Source organism: Orbicella franksi, chromosome 12, assembly GCF_964199315.1.
Source record: "Orbicella franksi chromosome 12, jaOrbFran1.1, whole genome shotgun sequence".
Taxonomy (NCBI): Eukaryota; Metazoa; Cnidaria; class Anthozoa; order Scleractinia; family Merulinidae; genus Orbicella; species Orbicella franksi.
Window position 1 is genome coordinate 19,789,563 of NC_138156.1, and position 26,839 is coordinate 19,816,401.

The 26,839-nt window shown below is 39.6% G+C and overlaps 2 protein-coding genes across 4 annotated transcripts; both read left to right on the forward strand.

Moving 5' to 3' along the window:
- The first annotated feature begins 443 nt into the window (after nt 1–443).
- On the forward strand, nt 444–6,099 carry LOC145462285 (THO complex subunit 5 homolog). The gene is made up of 8 exons (XM_081445788.1): nt 444–467; nt 1,057–1,168; nt 2,146–2,249; nt 2,465–2,552; nt 3,006–3,115; nt 3,518–3,610; nt 5,318–5,412; nt 6,036–6,099. Exons 1-8 carry the CDS (start codon nt 444–446, stop codon nt 6,097–6,099), a joined length of 690 nt encoding a protein of 229 aa, XP_081301914.1.
- Nucleotides 5,455–26,791, forward strand: LOC145463586 (uncharacterized). Of its 3 annotated transcripts, XM_081447351.1 has the most exons (17): nt 5,455–5,530; nt 6,036–10,116; nt 14,518–14,647; nt 15,201–15,312; nt 15,874–15,985; nt 17,034–17,084; nt 17,391–17,495; nt 18,025–18,314; nt 18,638–18,765; nt 19,544–19,869; nt 20,021–20,133; nt 20,432–20,597; nt 20,935–21,073; nt 21,277–22,567; nt 23,097–23,186; nt 23,715–23,851; nt 24,564–26,791. In XM_081447351.1, exons 2-17 carry the CDS (start codon nt 8,061–8,063, stop codon nt 24,583–24,585), a joined length of 5,268 nt encoding a protein of 1,755 aa, XP_081303477.1. In that variant the 5' UTR covers nt 5,455–5,530; nt 6,036–8,060; the 3' UTR covers nt 24,586–26,791. The 3 variants fall into 3 exon arrangements, with proteins under 3 accessions (XP_081303477.1, XP_081303478.1, XP_081303479.1); XM_081447352.1 differs by lacking the exons at nt 5,455–5,530; nt 6,036–10,116 and adding an exon at nt 12,685–12,842 and having other exon boundaries at nt 24,564–26,789; XM_081447353.1 differs by lacking the exons at nt 5,455–5,530; nt 6,036–10,116 and adding an exon at nt 12,853–13,257 and having other exon boundaries at nt 24,564–26,789.
- Nucleotides 26,792–26,839: the final 48 nt, after the last annotated feature.

The following is a 26,839-nucleotide window of genomic DNA, read 5'->3' on the forward strand; positions in this document are numbered from 1 at the left end:
TATTTGAAAAAATGGGAAGGGTAAATTTCTCCCAATATTTTTTGGCCATAAATTGGAATTTTGAAAAAATTAAAGGTTCAAAAAATCAAGATTGCACTGTATTCTTACAGAAACTAGTTGTGATGTTGACTTGACTACATTCTTTCAGAATTACCACTTTTGAGGATTTTGTCAAGCTAGTGGGCAAGCCATATATGTGGGCTCAAAGGATCGGTGGACTGGACTTTTTACCTGAGGAATCACATGTAAGGCAAACTCAATGCTTGTACTTCAGGCTGTGTTGTATTGGATTCAACCATCTTTGGTTGAATGGAGACCTGAATAGGTCTCAGTGCTATGGTTGTAAGTTGTTTAAACTAAAACAGCACTGGGATAATTCAACCAAGTCACCCAAAATCAGTTGTACAGAGTGATTAGTTTCTAAAGAAAACTGTTGTACTGCAATGGGCAGGCAAGAGGAACATGAGGTGAATATCAATTTCAAGTTGTTTTAGGTAAATTGACCTCCATAGCGAATGTCAGAAAGGCTGACATTTTGAGTGCTAGTTCTTTGTCAGAGGAAAAACAAAACTACTGCTGTCCTCAGCATGACCAGGGATACATTATTTTATTTTTAGACACCAACATTTTCTTTCGTGGCTCAGCCCAGCACAAGTTTTCAGCTCCACAATTTGTCGGCCATAAAGTAATGCAATGTTAGCAAATTTCAAACGGCAACTCTTGTTGACCAAACTTTGCTGAGAAACATTTTTTGACAATATCCTATTTTTTTTCCCCTACAAATCGCAATAACCCTAATCATTTGTTTTGTTATATTGCTTCTAGTCCCTTTTGTCTGATGGTGGTTGGCTTTGGGTAGTGTTGGTGAGGAGAGGGTGGGGTTAGCCATGCCTTCCTCCCCCCCCCCACTTCCAACTCGTTCCTCCCCTGTGTCTCTCTGAAACATTCTTAAGAAACATTTGAAAACAGAATAGTTAAGCAGTGTTAATTGTTTGATATCAGTTAGCAGCTGCATCTTTTAAGTCACTACATGTGTTGCACATCTTTATGTTGCAGGAAGTTGTGCCCAAGTCGTCGGTAAGTCTGTCTCACATGGAGGCAACAATCAAAGCCGTCAGAGCAAGAATCTTGGCCAGGCTTGCTCTCCAACAACAACTGACCTCTTTAGGTAGGCTAGGATACCATAAGCAACTTTCACAATCATATCTATATTAGGGAATTTAAGCCCCCGTCGCACTACGCCGGCGGAATTTGAAAACAGAGCTTTTTTTCTCCGGTTAGTTCCTACCGTCCATACTAAACCGTCACGAAAACGGAGCTTTTCGAGAGCTTTCTTCTAACCGGATGAATTTGAAAACGCCGGCTTTGCGTTTTAGTGTGGACGGCAAACATTTTGAAAATGGAGCCTTTTGAAAACGATGACGTCACGATAATAATGTGATTTCCCAGCCAGAGTTTTTTTTTTTTTTTCAAACGCAAATCCAAAATGACCGGTGATTGTTGCGTGTATATGTAACTGGCTTATCCAGTTTCACAAAGGGTTGCGAGTGAAGTTTTCCGGAGGTCACGTCTATATGTCCACTTAAAAAAAGGGGGGGACCCCCGAGATCCGCCATAATTTTTTTTCTTGGGACGTTTGTATGCATGGTAATTTTTTCCTCCGTGTAATGTGCTTTTGTTTCGGCTCACTGAACGTGCGTTATTTTTAATTCGGCAGTGGTCATGTGTATGAATGTTTTCTGGTACAAGCAAGTTCTCAAGATTTTCTTTTCAACGCTCCCCCCCCCCCCCCCGCGCGAAAGTCAAATGGTGTGCCCCGTAAGACGTAGCCGCACAGGGTTACGCACAGTGTTACTTGCGCGGGGAAAAACGGAACAAATAAACACGCGACAGCCAATCATACTCGATCTTTGCAGAGCTACTTTATCGTCAGCGTGGAAGTTTTGCGTTGAATACGGTAAAATAATACCAGACATCTAGTAGAGGATGAACTTAGGACGCAAAAGGAGATGCTGTTTTACCCGGACCACTAGACTTGCTTCTTATTTAGACGAAGTATTAAATTAGTAAGATTTGCACTGTGTCAGTTGCACTTTTTTACTCTGAGTTCACGACCTGAAGATTTTTACTTTTGTAAATTTACAGAGGCGCTGACGATTCCAGTAAACAAGAATTCTCTTCAAATGTTCCCGAGCAAGTTATCAGCAAAGCTGTCCTCGTGGCAACCAGCCACGTTCGAAGAATTTGTGGTAAGGACATTTTCCTGCAAAGCAAATTTTACCTCTTGAAGTTGACCTATTTTTTTTTTCGTGGAACAATGTAGCCTGGAGCAGGCTCTTCGCGGGGAAAGAAATAAAGAAATAAAATGACGTTTGACTTTCTTTCTTCTTTCCTCGCGAAAAGCCTGCTCGCAGGCTAATACAATTTTGATATGCTGATCTGATATGTATTGTCTCTTTTCCAGGAAAAAGCGGAGTTGAAAAGTCTTATTGACGAAGGATTCATTCAAGAAAGTGACATGCTCTTTCATGCGGTGTTTGAGAGAAATAAAAGTAGGTTTGGGGTGTTTTGCTCGCTGCAGGTTGAGCTGAGACAATTCGCTTTTTGAGAAACTTTTGCTCTGCGCCAACAGGCGTATACGAAAACTTGGTGATATCTGACGTTTTAGATTTATCAGTGATAAATTAGCCTACATAAACAGGCGTTTTTCTTCGTCCGCGAGAGAGACATGTTAGGTTTCCCCGAAAGACTTACTGACATACTGACAATTTGTTTCTAACTTATGCGTGACGATTCAAATCTGATTCAGATTCAAAATCAAAGCTACAAATCAGAGACGCTTACATTATCAGCGTAGAATTTTCCGATTCGAATCTCAGTCTTGTGTGCATGAGGGAAGTGGTTGGCTTTGGTTAAAACCCAGAATTATACTACTCAACAAGTTTTAGAGATTGTGAAGTGTTTCATAGTTCCAATTTTGACAATTTAATGAATTGTTTTTTCAGTGCGTCTCAAGGCATCAGTGGTCTTGTCTCAGGAATATCCGACAACGCCGCCATTATTCTCAATTGAAATAACTTGCGGACAAACTGTGATAAGGGACAGCTTTACCAAGGTGTGGATTTGTTTTGAATCCTTACAATCCAATCTCCGAATCACAGCTAGTAGTGAAGGCATTTGTGATAAGGAAGAGAGACACTGGATACGATTTTGGTCATGTGACTGTTCAGGATTTGCGCCCCAGTCCTCCGCCTTTCGCTGTCACTGTTCTAAACTGATAGTGAACCTAGAGGTCTGGATATCACTCACTGGGAAATCCCTTCACTGGTGTTTAACATTTACGTTGTTTTAATTTTTATTCCAGAGTTAGTAATAGTAAATTGCTCTTGTAGGGAAATATCCCAGGGCTTATATTTGTCCCCAGGGCTTTTGGTGGGCATATTACCTCCTATTTAACACGCAAAGTGTCGCAATTGCGATTTAAAACTTGATCAAATCGTGTGATATTTGTTTACAGGCGATAGAAGCAGAAGTGAATGTTTTCTACCCGGAACTCACAGCACGTGACTCATCTTTAAATCTCTTAGCCAATCAGCTTCGCCGTCTACAGGTGAGCAAAAGCTTGTCCTCTGGGGCTGGGTAGGGGAAACATAGTTAATCATTATATCCAGGAGCCATAATTGGGGACGGAGACCGTAAGTCTCGGGATTCGCGCGTACCTATGATATGGGACAATTTTTCTATTTTTAGAACAAATTGCGCCATCCTGACGTCATATATCCGCGCGGATTCATGCACATGTCAGGGGCTCTCGCGTGGATGTTGTCACGTTGCGTGATCAAATGGTGAGAGTTAGAGATTCTCTTGCGTATTTTTCACAGCGATGGCAGGGAATAAGGCAGGGAATACGAACCAGGACGCTTATATGTAGTTTAATGCTCTGAGCTAACGGAAAAGGTGTTTCTCAGACAATGTTTAATCATAACCAAAACCTGTTTTGATGGTTTCTTATTGTCTCTGCTTGTTTGGTGAGTTTGCAAAGGCTTTTGAAAGGAAAGTCTGACGCGTACAGTTAGCTCATTTGCAGAGTGCAGCTCGTGCACTTTCAAGTCCGAGTCAGTGTTTTCAATTGTCAACAAATCTTGACAAAGACTTCTTTCGTTATCTTTTGTGTTGAGATGCTGCAACAAATTTCACGAATGCAAAAAAGGCTACTAACATCATGTGTGTTTCTTCAACATAAGCATAGTGAAGTTTTACACTGCGAAAATGAAAATAGACAAGGAGTTTTTTTAACTCGATCAACAAAATCGAAATCGTTATTCCAAGTTGATTAAAGAAAGCGTCATCGTAACTTTGCTGATTGTTTCTGCTTTATTCTCATATTTTGAGCTTAGCTTTTAATATGTTCTCAAACATTTATCAATCTTAAACATATTTAAAAACTATAGAGCTATTGTTTGAGTTCGATGTACGCTTTCACACGAAAGTGCGGCGGAAGTACAATTTGTCATGTTTACTGACTGTACAAAACACGCATCGGCGGGCGCTCTCATTCATCGACAACCGAGAATTTACTGGATTTTTACGCGAATAAAACTGAGCAGTATGTACGGACGTAAAGTTATTAAGCCTCGATGAAACATTAAGCGTTGCTTACAATTCAAGCGAAACTCAAACTAGCAATTATTTTGTTTTACTTTTCGGTCGCGATAGACTGACAAATTCCTCGCAAACGTGTGGCAAGAGGAGCTATGAAACTATGAAGTCCTGAAGCTCTGCTATATCTAAATATATCCAGCTAGTTTTTTGCTTTGTAATGGAAAAGCTCTTAATCTTCAACATATGTGAAATTTAAAGTGGAGAAATGTACAGCTCATGTAAAAGAAGCATCAGTCGGTACACAACTTGGTCAGCGATATATATAAGCTTACAGCGGAACATACCTAAATTCGACACTGTCTTACTTCACTCAAACTGGAGCAGCTTACGACAAAAATACTTAAGCAAAACTCCAACAGACGTAAACGCGTTGAGTTGTGGGGCAAAAACATGAAACATTTCGGGAATTTCGGACGCCATTTCCCCCGCGCGACATCCGCAAAACTCCTCGCAGCATGCACGCGCGTGTGCCGCACGTGATGGCGCAATTTGCTCTAAAAATAGAATTATTGTCCCATATCATGGGGACAACCCCAATACTTGAAATGGCGCGCGCTTACGGTCTCCGTCCCCGATTATGGCTCCTGTTATATCATAACTTCTTTATTATGGTACACGGTTTTTTGACTTGCCAACTGATTTTGTTTCTTTGCAGATGTGTTTTGATGTTTATTTGGAGTGTGGTAGTCTGAATGATGTGGATGGCGCTGAAAAATTCGATCGCGAAAAGTTCTTTCTTCGCGTTAAAAAGTGAGTAGTCTTTTAATTTTCGAGAGTGATCAAACATCTAATTTCTCTTTAAAACATTAGTTGATGTGGATGGCGCTGAAAAATTCGATCGCGAAAAGTTCTTTCTTCGCGTTAAAAAGTGAGTAGTCTTTTAATTTTCGAGAGTGATCAAACATCTAATTTCTCTTTAAAACATTAGTTCATTGTTAAGAAGTCTGGTGACGAGAGTAAAGAAAGTTATGAATTTGTACAATCCTTGATTTAACGACAAATTCTCAACGCAAAAACTAAAAATAAATGCGTCGAAATCCAGTCTCTTTCCCAGAGTTCATGATCTCTTCGGTTAGCACCGAGAAATCGAGAGCTCTGGGAGAAATCAGAATGTGAGCCAGCATTAATCACATCTTCAAAAACCGTTATTGAACTTGAACGCTACCGTTGAACGAAAACGCTTTGGAAACGATTAGTGCAGACTATTAATGAGGGAGACTTCACTTTTAACAGCAAAGGAAAATAACTACAGATTTAGGCTATTTTCCGCTCATCAAATAACTCTTTTCTTGATGAAAAAATGCTTACAGACAATTTCCTTACAAAACTAATTTTCTAACGATTTTGTTTTTAAATTTGTTTCATTTACCTAGGGGTCGGGATCGAGGCTTACCTTTGAAGTATGACTCAAACCAAGGACTGTTTACTCAAAGATAGCGACACCTTATGAGTCTGAATGCCAGAGGCCTTTTTCGCGCGCTTTCGAGGGCAGACGAGTGGTCACACGCGAGGATGTCTCGAAATCACGTCGAGAAAACATCCGTACACTCGTTGTAACCGTATTTTAGGAATCCATGGCGTGGACTAGGCCATACTTTTGTAATTTTAAAGTGGTCCTTAATTAAATTTTCTTCGTAAGTATGTTGACGGTGCGTTTTTTATTATTATTATTATTATTTTTCTTTCCTCTCCGTTAGGCCATGTTCCCTTAACCGATCTTTGTCGTTAGTTTGTTTTGACGTTTTTGTATTTTACTCGAATGTGTTGCTGTACAGGGGTCCGTTTCTCGAAGGTCCCCAAAAGTTTCGCACCCGGAAAGCCATAGCAAAATCTCAAACCTCATGATTACAGATCTGTTTTATTCACATATTATCAATATGAACAGGGGTTCTCTTTTCATACAAGGACTTCCAGGCGTGTACACCTCTCTGGTTTTAGATACAGATGATCTAAAAATGGCTTTGCGGGCCCGAAAAGTTTCCGGGGCTTTCGAGAAACGGGCTCCTGGGCTGTGTTCTTGGGAAAAAAGTATAATTTTTGACAATCAGGCAGCCGGTGCCTTAGGTGTATTCAACATCGTTTTTTCCTTATTTGGATCAAGAGAAAATGAAGATAGAGACCTTATTCTCAAAGTAACTCCTCTCCAGTTATTTTCGCAGGAGGGTCAAGAATTATCCACGCAATCCGAATTTTACTCGCGCGGACTTTACATGAAGCATTCACGCAACATGCGTGGGGTGATCGTCGGCGGGAAATCTAAAAATAAATTGAGAGGGATCTGTTCAATGACTACGAGATAAGAAAACAACACCCTTCACAACTCTCCTTTAATGTTGTTATGTACAAATTAACACACCAGTGTTTTACTCGACACTGTCATAAGAAAGGAAGCAGGGTAAAAGAGAGTTAATGTTCCATATAGGCCTTATATTGGAGCCGCTTGCTCCCTTCCAGTATAATGAATCCCCGATGCAGTTGAACCGCTAGTTAACGAATCCCGCAAGATATCATAACGAAACTTTCTCCCGCCCCATCAGTCAGGTCTCCGGAAAAAGACCCTCATACCCGTTAATAATAGATCTCGTACCCGCGGGATCATACGTTCCCGAATTGTGTTACAGTTTGGAGAGACGTAGATTTGATATGAATCTATTTTTGTACCAGTTCAACACCATTGCAGTCAACTCAAACAATGAAGATTCAGTAGATTAACCGATACGTGACCCTCTGTGTGTAGAAAGATCAGAAAGATTGAAGTCCACGTAGATAAGTAGATTGCAGTGGCGATCGCTGCCGTGTGCTCCGGACGTATTAAAGGTTGAAGTATCGAGTTAGTTGTATAATTTAAAAGATTTTGCGTGAGATGGGGGAGCCGGCAGAGAAAGAGAGAGAAAAGCGGCTCGCAAACAAGGAAAGACTAGAAGAAAAGAATGAGAGAAACTGAATGAGAGCAACAAATGTATGATTGATTGTTGTTTCCTCGGGGGACATGTTTGTGATTGCCGAGATTAAAAGATCTTTAGCGTCATTGTTCGATATTGTGTGTTTGTTTTTTTTGCTTAACTGCTATCATTTTTAAATTGGGTTTTTCAAACACCTTTTTACCATGTTTTAAAAAACTATCTATGAAGTTTTGATGACTTCATCCACATTTGATTACAGTGTTCGTTTTTGTGTCAATCAAACTGCGTGACGAAGGCATTTTACACACAAAAGCGTGCAGCATTCCAGACTTCTGCATAAATTATGCGTATCATTTCTGTGTATCGAAAAAGGTCAGCTGAGTGGAGGGAAGCCGTTATAATCAGGCCAAAGTTGTTGTTGTTTTGATACTCCAAATACTCTTCCACTCATGGCATTGGCGAATGTTCGTATTACTGCACAACTTTTGATACAAAATGGCTAAAAGAACTTTGCCTCCAAGCGCTTTCGCGCTGCCTGGTTTATCGAAGGACACGAATAAACCGTTCGGTGTCTCGAGTACAAGAGATGGTTTTGGTTTTAGTTCGGCGAACAAAGTGCCACGGACTAATGCAAGGGGCTCTAAGTTGGACAACTCGAATGATTCGACGAGTTTAGTCGACGAGCGAGGTTCTTTGCTGCCGCCTCACACCAACCACACTCTTGAAAACTTGACGAAAACAAGGCCTCGTAGTCCTGGTAGAAGGTCACCTTCGCCCTTGGCGCGAAGAAAATTCGAACTTGACTCCAACTTAAGCTTATCTTCAGAAGCAAATAAGCCACAAACGTCGATCAAAGATCACAAGGACGCGCACTCGTTGAAAGAGAGGCTGAATGCTTCGCCAGCTCTCATTCTCTCCAACGATGTGGGACTATCGGTTTCGAGTAGCGAGCTTTCTCCTGTTATGTCGAGAGCCTCGCCTCGGATAGGCAACAAGAGTCGTCCAGAAGTCCTTCCTAAGCCCGACAGGACTCGAATTCGCGCAAGTAGAGATGTTGTGGCTGAGAAATCTGTTAGTAATGCAACTCGTGTGTTAAATGATCCTAAGATTCTGTTTGAAGATGAAGGCGACCACAATGGTCCACCACCTCTCCCATCGTCACCACCTCCTTTAGAGGACGACGAGATTTTGGGTTCTTTAGCTAATGACACGTTAAGCGAAGAATCAAAACATTCACTCAAAGCAAGCGAGTTTGTAAAAACAGCGAAACCAGCTGATAAAACAAATTTTGATTTGTCAACAAAGGAGGGTAATCCTATTAAAAGTCCAAGTGAAGTTAATGGATTGAATAGAACAACGAATGGTTATTATAGTTCTTCATCAAGGATAGCTAAGTGGCAGGGATATGGAAGGAATTCTTCTCAAGATAGTCTTTCTTTGAGTATGCCAAAAATTGGAGCTAGTGCCCCAAAGATTGGAACTGGCATTCCAGACAGACAGTCTTCTCTAGATTCTGCCATAACATCACGACTGTCCAAATATGAGACACCTTACAGTTCTAGGCAGCGCAAACCTGTGGAGAAGAGTTTATCAGCAAACCGCAGACGATTCAAACCGGTTACATTAACAGAGTCTGAGAAAAGCGATTTAGAGAACAATAAAGAAAGTGTAAATTCATCTGTAGATTTACACAAAGCTAATACAAACCAGAACAGACCTACCTATGAGAGGTTGCGTGACATACAAGCTGGAAAAAATTCAATTGATTCTTTACCTAGAGATCCTAACAAAGGAACAGATGTTGTGAGCCAGCCTTTAAGTTTATCAGGGATCAATAAAGAACACAGTTTGCAAGGCAATAGTGTTATGTCAGGAGATAATGTTAAAATGATTGCTGGCCACTCTTCAGTGCCATCAGAAGCTAGCAGTGGGATTAATATTGGCAAATTTAGGCAAAGACCTGGCTCGCCAGATTTGTCTAGTGTAAGAAGGACTACATCACCAGAGCCTTCTGTGGTTGTTGAATATGACAGTAATAATTATACTGAAAGGGTCAGTGATGTTGAAAGTAACAGAAATGTGACATCTGTTAGTTCTGATGTCAGAACTTCAAATAGAACAGAACCAAATGAGTTTAAAAGTGGAAGTAGTATCATAAATGAAAATGAAGTCAAAAAGAGTGCGAGCAACAGTGACAGAGATAGTACACTTGCAAAGCAGCATGGAAATCTAGGACTAACATTACCAAGAGTTGTTATTGAATATGATGGTGTAGTTGTCAATGATCCATTGATCGATGGATACGACACAGAAGAAACTTCTGATGAAGGTAAGAAAATGATGTCATCTTCCATTGGTGAAGCGCAGAACTCGTATATAGCAGATGAGATTGAAGACATGTCTGATGGTAGTCTTGATTCTGAAGATGATCTTGTTCTTGGTGATTATGGTATATCTTCTGATGAGGAAGATGTAGAGGACTTAACCTTTAGAGATGAGGATGGGACATTTGATGATGCTGAAAGAGAGAAGGCAGAAGAAACAGTGAAAGGTAGGTGCTTTGGTTTGATTTGTAAATACCATCACTGGAAAGTTTTTAGGTGTGCTCCTCTTGGGTGATCTGGATCAGGATCAGTGATCCAAGATCACTTGGATCATGGTGCATCAAAGGAGCTGAGGAATCTGTGACCAGAGGGGATTTGTCGGTTCCTTTGATGCACCATGATCTGAGTGATCTTGGATCACCCCCAAAGGAATGCACCATTTGCTAGTGTGATTCACATAAGCCATGCATATATGAAGCTACGTTTATGAAGAACTAGCACAAGCAAACAAAAGTAGAAACTCAAATACATAATACCTAAGTTCACATGTGAAATGCCAACCCTGATTACAATGTAACTCACTTACCCTTTTGAAGTGGGTTTCAGAAGGTGTTGTGTAAACTTGTGTTTGTGCTTTACAGCATTTACTTCCAGCCATACATGTTTATGTACATTTAAAGGAAACATTTGTGTGAGAATGGAAGATTTCTAGTGCTTATATTTTCTCTACATCACCTCACTCATAATTAATTAATCTGTTGTTTCAATTTGCATGTTGCATTTCCTTTACTTGTTACAATGGTCAGAGTTTGACACCATGAAACCCATCATGTAAAAATAAAGTTACACGTAGATGATATTGCTGATCAGGCACAAAAGCCGGAAACAGAAGGCACTAGTCGCTGTGAAAGTACAGTGGAACCCCATTTATTTGGGCTCCAGTGGACCATTACAATGTGGCCTTGATGGTATAGCAGTGTTTTTTAAAAGGATGAGGGACATGGCAGTGTCCCTGTTAACTTGAGACCTGGTACTTAATATCAGGAACACTGCTGAGCTCTTGTCTGGGCCATTTTAAGTGGGATTCCATTGCATTCATTTGCTATAATTTTCTTGAGCACTTTCATAAATGTTACATGTACCTCTGCTTGGCATTACAAGGAAATGTCACGCAATCCCTTATTGAATTGAAGATTTAAGTCAATCTGAAAATGTATCAATTATGTCCTAGCTGAGTGGTAAAGGTGCTTCATGCCAGGTAAATCATTGAGCTCAGCTTGACCAAGGGCACTTATTGAAAATTAAAGGAAAGGAAACATGAAACAGGCCTGTAGTAACTAGCAAAACAAATATAGCACACTGAAAAAATAATAACTGTCACACCGTCTCTTCAGTATGTCACAGCATACAGGTACTTCCTGTCACATCTCCCATTCAGTAAATTTTTAAATACCAGTAATCATACATGTACCCTGTACTTACAGAAAGACATGTTGGTAAACAGAATAGCGCTGTAGCCCATCATACAAATTATGAAAAAAAATTAAGTTTCTTGAAAGTTATAGAAACATTTGTGGAAGTTTGGAGAACTTGAAGCAGTCCTGAAAATGCTTGCCATAGGATTTTGCATGATCCCAAACTGTTAATTGTGTTTCTTAAATTCTAACTAGGAACATGGGATTGTTTTGTTTTTGTGTGTGTGTGTGTGTGAATTTCCTTATTCAAGGAGCTCAGTCATGTTATTTTGAGTTATTTCAGCCACATACAAAATTACCTTTAAATTGAAGGAAACCTGAAAATAGTGTTCAGTAAGATATAAAAACACTAAAGAGATACTAATAAACCATACAGGAACAAAGATGGTTAAGGATGGAGAAGATTGACATGGATTACAAATGATGAACTTGAAAATTTTAGGTGAAACTTGTCAAGATGTGCAAACCGTGACATAGCTTCTTTAATAACGGCTATGTATGGAAGAACTTCTGAACATACATGTGTATTCAAATTACTGAGTGTTGTTTTCATTTGAAATATTTAAAGTTATTTTTATACAGCAATTTAGAGTTTTGATAGAAACAATTATAGATACTCTGTGTTGTCTATGTTCAGATAAGTAGTGGTGAAAATGATTTACCTGTGGATTTTCTTGCTGTTTCAACACATTGCCTGTTTTTGAACTGCAGTTGCTGGATAAGTTCCACTTGAAACGAATAACTTGTTTACCTTGAAATTACGGTTGAGTTTTCCATGCGCATGACAAAGATGTAAAATATTCTGATCTAATCCCTATGTGTAATTAGTTCTTTGTCCCAATTGACTTTCAATATCAAGACAGCAAGGATTTTTGTTATTTTTCAGCATGAAATAGTGAGAATGGCCCATTAGTCACAAGATTCTAATATTAGCCTTGTAATTTAATTGATTCATATTGGATCTTTTATGCAATTTTTATGTGCAGTAAAGGGATATTTGCATTGTTCCAATATTGGCTCAATATCACTGCAGTGCCTCTGTAATCCCTTAGTCACACACAATTTAAGGCAAATAAAGATCTGTAAGTAGTTAATTTTCCATAAATTATTTTCTGTTGTAGTTTGACATTGAACTAATTAGGTTTCTGGTAAATTTTGATAACTGTGAGAATTCATCTTTACTGTCTGAACCTGTGTGCTAAAGAATTCAAGATAGTTAAGATTTAAAATATTGACCAAGAATAAAACCACAATTTTCCCTCCCATGACTTTTTCACATCTTAATTATTCCTAATGAGATTTTAAACTCCTGTTGTGGAGATTAACTTCGCTCTGTGTCTAGCGATGGTATTCCCAAAGCTTTTAATTCTGAAACTGTGAGAAAAATCTGTAGAAGCTAGATCTTGTAGAATACACCATGCTCATATTGGAAGTTGTGGAACGACCTCTTCGCTTTGTTATAGAGGTTGAAGTTGGGGGTAAGTGGCAATTGTCTAGAGACAATCCAGTATTCATGAAGGTGTGCATAATTCTTTTGGCTATCTATTTCATCATTTGAGAAGTCTAGCAGGGCTATGTTGTTCAAAAAATACTGTGCAGGAAAAGTATTTTTGAACATTTTTATTGGAAAGTGAAGCTTAAAGGAAGGTTTGGTTTCCGCTCAACTACTGCATCTTAATGAATCCTTTTTATTGTCACGTTAAAAAGTGAAACTTACACCGTGGTATTGGTCAGGATGCAAAAATTCACCCTCTCTTCCTGTGGGAAGACAATCTTTAGATAGATATTAGTGCGTGAAGTTTGTCAAGGATTGCTTCAGGCAACTTTCGGTTTTGCCGTGTCTGTAGACAGTTTGGTTTCTCATTTTGATTTAAAAAATGGACCATTCAGAAGGTTAGTTTCCGTAATATATTGTGGTTCAAAGATTGTAGTGATATGGGTGAACTGAAGTGAACATTTTGTTAACATATACTGCAGGCTCCGAAAGCCATAATATACATACTTAAGTAATATTCAAAATTTTCTTAGTTGTAAATCAGTTTAAATTTGTTTAAAGTGTTAATCCTTTTTATTGTGCCAAATTGAACAGTAACCCTTTCACTTCCAGGGCCACAAGTCCATTAAATAAATGTAACTTCAGCATTTTAGCCTGTGGCTGGCACCTTGGTGTGTGACCATTCAAATGAAATGTACTGTGTTGAGCACCCTTTCTACGTGGCAGTATTCACTTCTCTATGTTTTTCGACAGGATTTTGCGTTGTTTTTCTTGGGGTAAAATGGCCAAGGTGGATTTTGTTTGCTTAGATCATAGACTTAGCTGTTTCCATGTTTGTTTTGCTAGAGTTGCCAGAGGTATCCAGAGGAACATGAATGTTTGTTGCATGTATCAAGCAACTAAATTAAATGTACTTTAACCTTATCAAAACCAAATTCAATATATTTAAAAGGAATTGATCCCCAGTAGAAATGAATTTCTGCTTCGAATGCCATTTTATACCCTTGAAATCCTCGCACAACATTTTACTGCACAATAATGCTGTAGTTGAAGGTATCATGTTCAGCGCACGTAAACTCTAGAGATATTATGGACAGCATTTGACATACCAATGCTGACAAACATACTTCAAATATAGTTGTACTAGATTTTACGAATAACATGAAGGATGCAATACATTGACAGAAATCCTGTAAAGTAGTTTTGCGTTGTATCGTAGTGTTTGTAAAAGCTCACGAAGCCTTTTTTTTGGTATGGAGAATGTTGGATGAATCATGTGTGTCAAGTGTCTAAGGCTTGCATTGTTATAAATAAATTTTGTTATTTATATTCTGAGATAAATAAGTAATGCTGTGAGCAGATTACTTCACAGTATATTCTTGACTAAGTAAGTTGGAATTAGTTGTTATAATGTATTTACAAGTTTAGATGGCAGCATATTTTTGTCTTTGAAACTATTTTCATATTTTCATATTTGCCATAAATTTTACCTTAAGAAGATTATGTCATCTTTGTTGTCGTTTTTTTCGTGACGTCCCATTTATTATGATATTAGTCACTTACATTCCTGTCTCTGTTATCAGTGTTTATCAAGGGCAGTTCCATGACTGCATTCAGTTTGTAAATTCATGTGCCCTATCACATTTCTTGCCACAAAGGAATTGAAGACCCTGAGCAAGATGACGATGGATTGATTGACCAGCCTCTGCAAATCATTTCAGAGGTATCTGAGTTGGAAGAGAGCGATGATGCAGAAGTGCTTTTTGAGCCCCCTCCGATGTTTGCCAGGTAATTTATCAGTTATCAGTTATACATTCAACAAATTGTAGGGGTTTCATTAAGGTCTGGGTACTGGGCAAATTGGTTGTGCGATGGCCTTCCGATAGCCTACAGCACATGTTTTCTGGGCTAGTTTGGCTGGAACTCGAATGTAAAATCCTGAATGAATAGTCAGAATTTAATTTACCGCCGTGCCGAAGACTATGTCGTGTATATTATTCATGTGTCTGTTAAACTTTACTTGACTGTTTGTTTTCTTCTTGGCTTATATCCATGCTTGAAATACTAAATATTAATTTTAAAACAATATTATTGGTTAATCTTCCTTTTGGTTATGATTCATCCTTTTTATAGTGTTTTTGTAAACAGCTGAACAAATCATGATCATGTAGATGGGATTTCAGCGCATGAATATTTTTTGTTTCAATCTTTTCATTTATTGCTCAAGTAATAACTTGTATATAAGACTTGAAATGTAAAGAAATATAGTTTGGCCCTCTTTTGCCATGTCCTGTTGTTGCAGAAACAAGCAAATATGCTAATTGTGAACTTATTATTTTAGCTCTGATGAGGGAGAGGTGAAAGAAGAATTAGAAGAACCATTTGTAATGGAGAATAGTTACGAAGGTGATTTGCCGTCACCCGTCATTCCGTCTTCTCTTCTGGAAGAGCAGGTAAAGTTACCCAAGAAAACAGCTTTGTAGTGCATGGGTTGTTATTGGGCACTGATCATCAAGTAACGTAAGATTTCCTTTGAATGGAAACTTTCACTGGGAATCAAAACAAATAATTATTGACGCAGCATTAAGTGTGCTGCCAATCGCAAAAACAGTCTTGTAAAGTGAAGAGGCAAACTTGCTGAAGCACATGTAAATGTGTTTCTAAGTTTTAAGTGTGAACTCAAGACAGAGTCCTTGAGTGTGTAGGCAGTCAAATGAAAGGTACTGAGCAAGTACTTGGTTCTTTCCTGTTTATTAAGCTATTCAAAGTAGTTTGAACTTTTTGTTTGTGGGTGATCATACAAATGAAAGTTAGAGCAGCAGTTTCGTGCAGGAGTGTTGATGCTAAACACATGTTATTTGTAATGTTTTGGGAATTAAAATCCAGATGTGTTACACTCAGTTGAAGCTACCGAGCTATAAGTTATATATGTGTGGTGCTGTCAACTGATTTTTTCCTCACATGAAAATTACACTGTTAAGAAGTTTTCTTAATAAATCTTGTTTTGATTTTAGCCAAGAGATGATAACAGATTTCACAATCTTGCTCTAGAAGTGTGGACTGAAGATGACTGTTTGGAGTGGCTTGACTATATTGGATTAGGACATTTTACACCAGAGTTCAGAGGTTTGTTTCATTACACAATGTTCCTTTTGTAGCAGTACCAGTGTCACAGTTAACCTAATTCATACAAAATCAGGATGCTGTTAAGTGCAATTTAACAAAGGTAACAACAAAGAGTAACTGGTACTTTTGGTCAGCGGTATTTGTATGGTATTGGAGGCTCAATGCACTTTGCCATTGTACTAGCATGTTCCAGCGTGGTGGTCCCTGGAACGTTTTGGTTGTAGGATTGAGCAGTTTCCTGCACATCTTTGGTCTGTTCATCAACATCTTTCTGCCCTCCCCCCCTCCCCCTGTCTCCACTGTTAACTCAGTGTGACAGGTACCTGGAAGACTGCATGTGGGCTCATGGCTGGGTTGCGGGGATTGCCACCCAAGGGAGCATTATACTGTCTAGGGGCTGACCTGGTCACAGTGGAGGCCCTGGTTATCCCAGGCACCCATCTTCCATACAGCACAATGCAGTTGTTAAGCTCGAAAAAAGTGCCATCCGGTCATCCAGACCAGTAGATTCTCCCTCTGGGCAGGCAACTTTTCACTCTCACTTGCCCAATGGGCAAGGGCTCAGGCAAGTCATCTGCCAACTAAATCATTAAAAGAGCAAACTAAGACTTACCCAGGGCAAGTAAAATTTGAGAGCTACTTGTCCCAAGGTCTCCCAGGGGCAAGCTGGAATTCAAGTTTCTTTCAAGTACTGAAAATGCTACTCATTTCTAAATAAATCCTTCATAAAATTGAAATAACTTATGTAGCAATATGAAGCTCATTATCTCAGGCCATTTCAGATGACTATGATCACTTGACTGACATTCAACCTCAACTCTTAATTTTACTTGCAATGTCTTGGTGCTTATGATATCAAGTTTTCAATAACAGTTGTATTATGTAAAGCATGTTTTTTTATGTATTATTATTTTATGTACTAAAGCTTGATCCAAAATAAGGCTACCTGCAAAACATTACATGTAAAACTAATTTTACTTCCTTTTTTCCCTTCAAATTTTAAGCTTTGTATCTACATGTGTAAAATTTTTTTTTCTTTCACATCCAGAACACCATGTGGATGGCAAAGTGTTAAAGAACATCAATTTCCAGCTGCTTGGTAGGTGCTTTACCCTGAAATTTCTAAGAGCCCTCTAATTTTTCCTTATGTTCTCAATGCCAAAACAACTTGAAGGACAAAGAAATAACCAGCAAAGTATAAATTACATACTGCCAAATTTTTAGCACTGATAATAAAATAAATGGAACCAGTCTGAAAGGAGAATTCACACTGTGGTAAGGCTGGATATATTTCTGTACATTATACCTCTGTCATTATAATTATTTGACTGTGTTTATTATATTATTGAACACATAGCAGTTATACTTGTTTTGTTAAAGTTTGTCGCACTTTGTTTCATTCCAGAGGAGATTGGTATCAATTCACCCGATGAACGTGAAGTTATACTTTCAGAGATTTATCGGCGCTTCCACCCTGAAGAAGAGGACTTGTTCGAAATGGAAATCCAAGGTGAGATCAATAGTCTTTCAGGGATGTCACTAAGGAATGCTGCCGGCTAATTTCACTGCCTGAAAGATAATTTAAATCAGGCTGATATTGCAGACAGAAACAAAGACTTGGGTGAACTTTGGAGCTGCCAAGGTCAGAAAAACTAGCTGGGCTTGTTAATGACCTGGTTTAGCAGTGTCTTAGCTACTGCTTGGCCTTTATTTTACGTGCTGAATGATTTTAAGTGAGAGTGTTCTAGCAGAGAAAAAATTTTTATTGACCTATTTAGCCTTCTATATTCTTATATGTTTGATCAACCTCCTAACAGGTGGGTCAATGTTAAACCCTAGGCAGGGTTTTTGAACTTTTATCTTCAGCTGCTTATGAAAGTGTTTTAAGGTGAATACGCTAGATTGTTTTTCAGGCATAGAAAATAAAGTTCTTATTATCATCATTATAATAACAGATAGGCCAGTAAAAAAATTCTTTTGTTACATCATATTGTAAATTACTGTTAAGAATACGATTCTACAATGTGCATTTCCTACAGGTGCTCTACAGTCTGCTTCTGAGCAGGAAAAGATGAAAATCATGGCCGTCCTCAATGCTCTGCGATCTCCAGCATTCCAAGCCGAACTTGGGTTGACATCTTCTACTGGTTCGTCCTCTCCACGTGACAGTGACACGGGACACAACATGGCCTCGGAAACTGCATCTCTCTCCAGCAGCATGACAGGCAGTGAAGGTCATTCTCAGGATCTGGGCATGCCTCCACCACCTCCTCCTCCCTCCTGGTCGCAGTCAGCATACTCGTCAGACAGCTTGGGCAGAGATCTTGATGTAAGTGTGAATGAGTTCCTTTTCTGTTGTGGTTGTTTTTTCCTTCAGATTTTTACGTCTCGCTACAGATCTCTTGCGCTAGTTCACTGTTAATTTTTAAATATGCATTCTTTAATCCTTATTGATCCTGGTTTCCAGACAGTCAGGATTTCACGATCATCCTACCGGTGATTGTCTCAGGTGATCGTGAGTTTGCAAAAGAGTTTGGTGGCTTACCGCTGCGACTCTATCTTTCTATCTCCTTGGACACATCTTAAGAACACTGGAGAGATGTCAAACTGATAATTATTATCTATTTTCTCATAATGCATTTTGTTATGCAGGGCCTCGACTTAAAAAGCAAGGGAGGGAAATCAAAGAAACATAGCAAGACATCTAAGGAGAAGGACAAGTCAGGAGAAAAAGCATCTAAAACTGAAAAACAGGCAAATAAGCAGAAGAAACACAAGAGGTATGGATACCTGCTGTGTAACCATTTTGTTCCTTGGGCTGAATTATATACAGTCGAACCTCGATTATCCGTACCTCGATTATCCGGATTTCTTTATTATCCGGACTTTTTCTCTAGTCCCAATTTTGTCATGAATATTTATTAGTCATGATCAAGATCCGTAGCCATATTCTTTTTAAAACTACAGCATTGAAAAGTGCAGTCAAAAGCGAGTTTGTTTTGCTTTCAAATTAAAGAGCAAAAGCAGCACTGTGTGATACACACGTGTAAAGGTATTCACAACGGACAGTGAAGATGTAGACCATATTGTTTTCCAAACTATTTGTAAAAGTGTTGTTTCACGATTAAATGTTGCTTTCTCAATTTGATCACTTTTTTTCTTCATTAATATTCATATTTTCAATTATCCAGGCCCTCAGTTATCCGGACTATTTCGTCTAGTCGCAACAAGTCCAGATAGTTGAGGTTCGATTGTACTAGAGCTTTTTCTGCTGTAGCTGAGATCTGTACCATTCTCCTCACAGCTCATACAAAGTACACACAAACGAAATTCTGCTAGCTACACAGGCTAGCACTCTTTGTTGTGTTGGATACAGGGGATGAGGCCATGAGGGAATGGTTGAGGGAATTTTCTTTCAGCTTGACTCCACACCATTGTCCTGATGGCTGACACAACGTAATCGCGTATGAAATTTTGCTAGCTTCAAAGGGTAGCACTGTTTGGCTCTTTCAGTGATAAGTTTGAAACAATATAACCTGTCATATTTCCAATTTACAGGGTGTCCAAACTACTGGACAGCTTGTCTCTGGGTTCAGGATCATCAAAGTTGACAAAGCTATTTCATCATTCGCACTCTTCATCGTCAACATCATCATCGGCAGCAAAAAAGCTCAACCCTACGATGCAGTGTCTCCTACAAGCTGGCCCACAGGGATTACTCAGGATATGGCCCACGGCTCTCTCTGAGGAAATGAATTATTGCAGCTTTATGGTTAACATGACAACCACATGTGCTGAGATCATTAAACTCGTTTTTGTGAAATATGAAGTAGTCGATGATCCACGAAGGTTTTATGTTTGTGAAATGGGATTAGGAAAAGGAGGTAAGCATCGCAAAATTTTGATTTTGAACTGTACATCAAGACACTATGCTTTAATTGATAATCTTCTATATTCTCAATATTTGTCTGTTTAACAATGCATTGATATTGTATGAAGAAAATGGATTTTGATCACACTCTCGTTTCCTATCAGGTACCCATCATGATCTCACAGACGCTGACTGTCCACTGCTGTTTCAATGCCGTTGGGCCGATCCTGACAAGCAGCGCTTTGAATTGCGCTGTAGAAATGAAGGGGTTATCAAGGTACGTTAGAAAATCGAAGAAGTTCAATAAGCATTTAAAAACGTTCGAGAAGCCAGGCATAGTAAGCTTTTATAAAATGATAGAAACTTTAGCCAGTGACAACTCTTTCTATCATCTTGTAAGAGCTACAAAGAGCTGGTTAATGTTATTTGTCTCAATACTTTTAGTGCTATCATAGCTTGTATCAGCCCGCCCATAGACATCTTTGTTTGCTTCTTGCGGCAAAATGAGACGTCTGTGCACAGGCTAAGGCTAAAGACAAATATCAGCTTAACGTGTATATTGATTTTTGCCTTAGATGCTGTTTGAACTGGAGGGGTACGAAGACGACTTAGACTATCGTTCCATCCCGTTGTCATCAAAGACTCCCTGTTCAGAAGCGGTGGGCATCATAGTGAAGAAATATGACTTGCCTGGTGATGCCAACGAGTACTACTTGGTGGAAGTTTCCGAGGAAAATGAAGGTGCGGTTTTCCTTTACTTTTATTTAGGTAAAAATGATAACTAGAATGAATACTATTCTTCTCTGCTTCTTTATAAGTATTGCAATTAATCTCCCAGTGTCGCATAGGGCAAGAACACTATTGCCGGGTAATTCATGTTATAGAACTTGTTGTGTTCAGTCAGCATTTTTGGGACGTACAGAGCTTCCTTTCAATCGAAGGAAACCCGAAACGAATAGTTACCAAAGGTAAAAGTACTTCGAATAGGTAAGAATGAAGCAAAATAGAATGATGATGGTTAAGAATAAGGAAGATTAAGACGGATTAAAAATCTTTCTTTATGTTTCACCGTGCACAGATGACAGAGAAGAAGTGGCTGATCACGTGTGTCCCCTGAGACTGCAAATGGCCTGGAGCGAACCTGATCACGTGTTCAGACTATGTAGAAGACCAACTGAAGTCAAAGAGAACGAGCAGAAAGACACATTGGATGGCTGGTTGGTGAAATGTTTTAAAGGTTTTAAAAGAAAATGTATGACATATCGATCGGAGGGACTGCTCTGATAGGAGAGGCATTGGCCTTAGATGACTTTCTCGTAGGGGATGACATCATTGGTTCTCGATTAAGGAATTTTTTTTTCTCTCTCTCGTTAAACCTTCAAGGCAAAAAATGGTTTAATGATGGTTTGCTTTTGCCTAGGACGACAGATGCGACGGAAGAAATCTCACCAGAACCAGGCATCAACTCAGAAGTATCCTCAGTGCGAGATGAGGACGAGCTGGAGATTGCACCCGGTGCCACGGGCAGTATCGAAGGAGACGAAATCGTGGAAGAAATCAGCGATGATCTGATGGAGGGACTGACCGAACTGGACCACGTCATTGACGAAGAATCCGAGGTGATCGCTTCTCAGGAGCTGGAAGTTGTCCGACAAGAACTTGCGGCTAAGGAAGAGGAGCTTCGAGAATTGCGGGTGCGAAGCGACACGCTGACCGAGAGAGAAGACGAGATTGAAATCTTGCAGCGCGAAAATGAGGAGCTTAGAAGACGATGCGAGGAGCTTGGTGAATTGACACGTAATGACGAGTCGCTTGTTGAGAAAGAGAGGGCGCTTGAAGAGCTACGACGAGAGAACGACGAACTGAGACAGAGGACACAGGAAACTGAGGAAAAGTTCAATAATGAAATCTCCATGAGGGATCGTGAAATTGAAAGGATTTACGTCCGAAACAACGAACTTTCCAACGGTGAGAAGGAGCTGGAGAGTCTGAGAAAGCTACGGGATGATTTTGAGTCACAAGGAAACGAATTGGAAAAGTTGAGGGTTCTGAATGATGAATACAGCTCTAGTGAAAACGAGCTTGCCCTAAAACTCGGAGAACTGCAGGAAAAACACGACGAATTGTTAACCAAAGTAGGTGAATTGGAAAAATTGAAGGAAACAAATCGAGAGCTTTCCCACAGAGTGGAAGAGAGCGATTTCCTGCGACAAAAGCTCGATAGGAGCGAAGTGGAGAAGAAAGAGCTGGTTGAAAAGCTAAACGAGTTGGACCGAGATAGAAATGATTCTAAAAGAAGTGACACCGAAGAAGTCGTAAATCTGAAAAAGGAAAATCTTGAATTGGCAGCCAAGTGCAAAGACGCAGAGGAAATGAAGAAAAATATCATCAAGCTGACTGCTCAAATGCGTGAGATGGAAACGCAGAGTCAAGAGCAGATGGACCATTTCCAGGAAAAGCTGGAAGACCTCGTCACGGAGAAACAACAGTTACTCGACAGAATAGCTGAGTTGGAAGAACGCGAAAAGAATGCGGAGGCTCAGGAAAACAGCGCAAAGGAAGTCGAGGATTTAAAACTCGAGAACATCTTTCTGGTGGAAAGGACGAAAGAAGTCGATGAACTGAAGTCCGCTGTGGCTAAACTGGCGGCAGACGTGAAGGAAAATGAATCATTTAAGCAGAAATACAAAGAGCTTCGTGATGTGGAAAGTGTAAGTATGAGACTATGTGAGTCAGTCATAAAATCTCCGCTTATTGAACGATGTCAAACGGTTGTCACCCTGTCGTTTGATTTGCCTTGTCCGGCGTTAGCAGCCACCCTAAAAATGGGCATGTAGCGCCTTTTAAAGGAGTTATAATTTACTACTAACGTCGTTAACTCGAGGGTTAGCACGCGCTGACCAATCAGAGCAGGGGTATTGCCAACCAGCTGAAAAGCCGCAAAACTAATCTCGACTTTTCCCGCGCTTTCCACCGCCTTTCCTGCGCTTTCTTACCTTGGCCTTTCGTTGATTGGTTTACTGCGGCCTTGCCCGGTTCCTGTACGGCTCCCAGATCTTCACTGTCAATTGATTTCGGTGACGTATCCGAGCGGAACCGCACGTTTTTCACCTCGAACCACGTGACCTGAAAACGATTGACCGAGACAAAAAATCGAGGCCTGGGAACTGGGCAACCGCGGCTGTTGTTTTTTGTCTTTTGTTTTTAACTTTTTATATGTATTCTTTTTTTTTTTGGCAGTATTTAACCAAACAGGTCAATGCCGCGGAGACTATCGCCAGACAGAAGGATAAAAAGTTAAAGGAATCTGAAAACAAGATAAATACACTGGTGAGTTCAACACTCTACATTTCTTTACCAGTGTTAGGCCTGTTGGAAAGTGTATTACAGTTCTTGTAGTAAGTGCGAGCAGACAATCATGCATGGGGTGATGCAGTTGAATTCCACTATCTTGAGCCGTCATGGGAAACGAGAATAAGTTCGGGACAACGGGAGTTCAAGATAGCCGATGGTAAATGATTGAAGTGTATATTCAAGGGAAATAATTTATGTTCTAGATAGAGGAAGTTCAATATAGCGATATTCTAATGTACTTTCCAAAATAATTGACTTATTTTTTTAAGTAAGTATAGGTTTTGAAATCTACACTTGCCTACATGTAGCACATTTTACGCTGAACTACACCCCGTAATAATATGCGTCTGAGGACTTTTAGCTCCTGTTATCAATTTAATTAAATCTAATCTGTTCAAGACGAAAGCCTTGATGCGCATTTTAGTGCCAGTCGAGTTTCAGGGACAACATGGAGAGGTTTGTACTGTGGTACAATTCATCAAAGTTTTTCTTCTGTGTGTGCAGACCGAAGCAGTGAAAGACATGGAAGCTAAGCTTGAGGAACAGGAACAAAACAAACTGTACCTTGACCAGCTACTGGCCATGCTCAAGGACAGGGACCCCACTCTTCTGCACGTTATAAACAGCTCGCTTGCTTCAAGGTAAGACGATTGCAAAGATTCTTACAGGGCACTCGTGTCTGGGTTTGCTTATAGCGCTCAACAGATGTGTTGTTGAGGATGAGATGCGCAAAGAGACGGTATAGTTAGGACGCTTTCCATTCGACCAAAAATTCCGGGTTCAATTTCTTGTATTTTCCACGGGCGAATTGATCAGTATTTTCCTGAATTCCATAATAAACAAGGACAACTTCGCGAGGCATACCCAAATTTTCGAAAATCTCTAACCAGGCATTTCGGAATTTTCAGCAATTTTTAAATTTTACATTCCTACCATTTGTTCCCATTTCTAAAGTTCCAGAATTTTTTGTTGAATGGAAAGCGCCCTTAGTTATTTATGGTTAAAGCAAACTATTGTCCTGTAATTGTTAAATAGATTGATGGTTAGTCCTTTTCCTTTTCCCAAATCAATTCCATCCTTAGGAAAAAACGGAAGGAGGGTACGGCTAAACGAAGGTTGCTGTCACGGCCTTGGTGACATTTCGAATTGAAAAGGATGCCGTATAAATTATTTTCTCTGTAGAACCGGAATGAATGAAATTCAAATATAAAGTCTCGTCACTATAGTCACACGACGAATCATTAACCATCTTCCTAGTCTATTCTAATTTTAGTCCTATTTAGATGTGTGAGCGTGCTTTTCCAAGTTTTGTTTTATTTTTGTTTTGTTTTGTTTTGTTTTGTTCTTCTATAGCGAACCAGAAGAATGGTGCTGAACATCGAAGTGGATTCTGCGCAGCTGGAGATTACCACTGACCTGATGGACTGAAGTACCATTATCTAGTTGTTAGATGTAGTAGCACAAGTGCAGTGTACCGTGCAGTTGTTAGGTAGTCGATATACAGGGGTAGGACAGAGAGGTAGCGTTATATGAAGTGTAAAATAATAATCACTCCTGTGAGTATTAAATGAGCCCGCGTTTTGAACCGACACATGACCTGTCTTTATGACACAATGCAGACGTCACAGCCCTTCAAGTACTCTCGAGCGTTCGGTCTATTTTTTGATTAGATAGAGTCGGAGGATTTTTGAGTACTCTTATTGAAGATTTTCTAACATAACCAGATTTTTTATTCACCCAAAGTGTAATTTAGCATTTTACCATGGCTACTCCGGAATCATGAGTGCCATCTGGAGGAATATTGGCTACTGAAGTAAGGTGCTTGGTATGGATAGCTATTGCTGAAGGCAGAAAATACTGTTAGAATGTGGCCGGGTTGGGAATTGGTGGTCAGTCAAGTTGACTCGGACTGTAGACGATAGATTGGATTGGCAATAAATGTAGTCTAGTTCCTAAACTCTCACTTCCTCGCGAGAGAAACCTGTGTAGGCTTAAACCTGTCTCCTAAGCGGGAGAAGCCTGTCTAGGCTAGGTTGGGAAGGGAGAGTTCAGCGACTGAACTCCAATTAATGTAAAAGTATTTATAGCAGTGCCCTGTAGTCTCGAATAATAATGAATTAGCCAATCAGGCTAACTGGAACTGTAACTGGAACGCATAATTTGTATTTTGTATCGTATATCCTTAAAAAGGTTCTGTATATATCTTTGAATTAATGCTTCGCATATAAAAATGTGTTGAAGCAAAGTTCAGCATTTCATGGTTCATTATACAAATTGGTAATGGTGCCCTTTTTTAGAAACACTTTTCAGACGTTCTTTCGTATAGATGTTTGAGAATATATACGGATGGGGGCGCATGTATTTTATTAACTATATGATTAGTTAAACGCTTTTTGGAGAAATTGTGTAATTCGTATTTAAAGATATTTTGGTGTCGGGCATGAATTAATTTTGGTGCTCGTACTTTTTACGCCAAATAAAGTGACAGTAATTTTTATCGATGTCTGTTATTGAGCTTTTTATATGTCTCTCCTCTAATTTCGCAAAAGTAGCGAAAAGCGTAGGATGTCTTCTCAGTTGCAAAGTGCGAGGTAGATATCCATCGCCTTTTACCGATATCCATGGTACGCGGAATGACTTACCGCTTTCGTATCAAACTTTCGGTTAGGATTTTGCGGGACAAGAAGTCAAACTTTCGCTTCTTTTATAGGGAAAGGGGCCCTATTGTTAGTAAACCATGGTTAGAAATGAGCGACAGTTCCCGACGCGCAGCCAGATCATCAAGCGCGAAATTCAAAATTCTTCGGAAGTGATAAGTGTTTCAAATCCAGCTTCTGCGAGGTAGAGTGTGGAAAAGATTGTTGCAGCTTGGACACATCTAAAAAGGAGTGTTGTGGGGGCTTGTGACAAGAAGAGCGAGGTCTGGACAGTAAACGATCGCGAATGAAAAATCGAGAGTAACGAATAATTCAAACTCTCTGGCTTGGTCAATAGTCCCTCTTTTTCACGTCACTCGATTTTCCCCCAGCGCTCTTTTTCGCTTCCGCTCCACAGACTAAGAAGAAATGGACTGCTCCTAGTCTAGGCTTTTCTGAAAGTTTGCGAGTAATTGCAACCGTAACCGCCTTCCGAGAGCCTTGTAGGATAAACTAAATTCAAGTCATCTGGTCTTTTTCGCGTAGTTCGATCCTTAATGGAACGTTAAAATACTTTTACTAAGCTTTGGCCATGATAGCGCTTTCACAACCTAACTTAAACGTTATTTATAAATGAAAACCAAATCATTTTGCTGCGCCATTAAATCGTTTTTACATGTAAAGTTGGCGCGTTGTCCCAAGTATAAAGTTACAATACGGTTGTCCAATGAAACCTTTTGAATTACGTCCTTTGGTGCATGGTGGAAAGTTGGGTGGTGAATACCGTCGAATATACAACGGCTCTCCTGTATTCTGGTTGGTTGTATTTTCTATGGCATGGTATGTGTCCCATCCCCGCGCCACGGGCTCCTGTACGCGTTCCCCTCCACTGTCCTGTTTCTTATATCAGAATAAACAAGATTGAGAAACTTAGACTGATAATTTTTTATTTGAAAAGGCAACAAAGTGAAGAAGATTAAAATATGCAAGAAA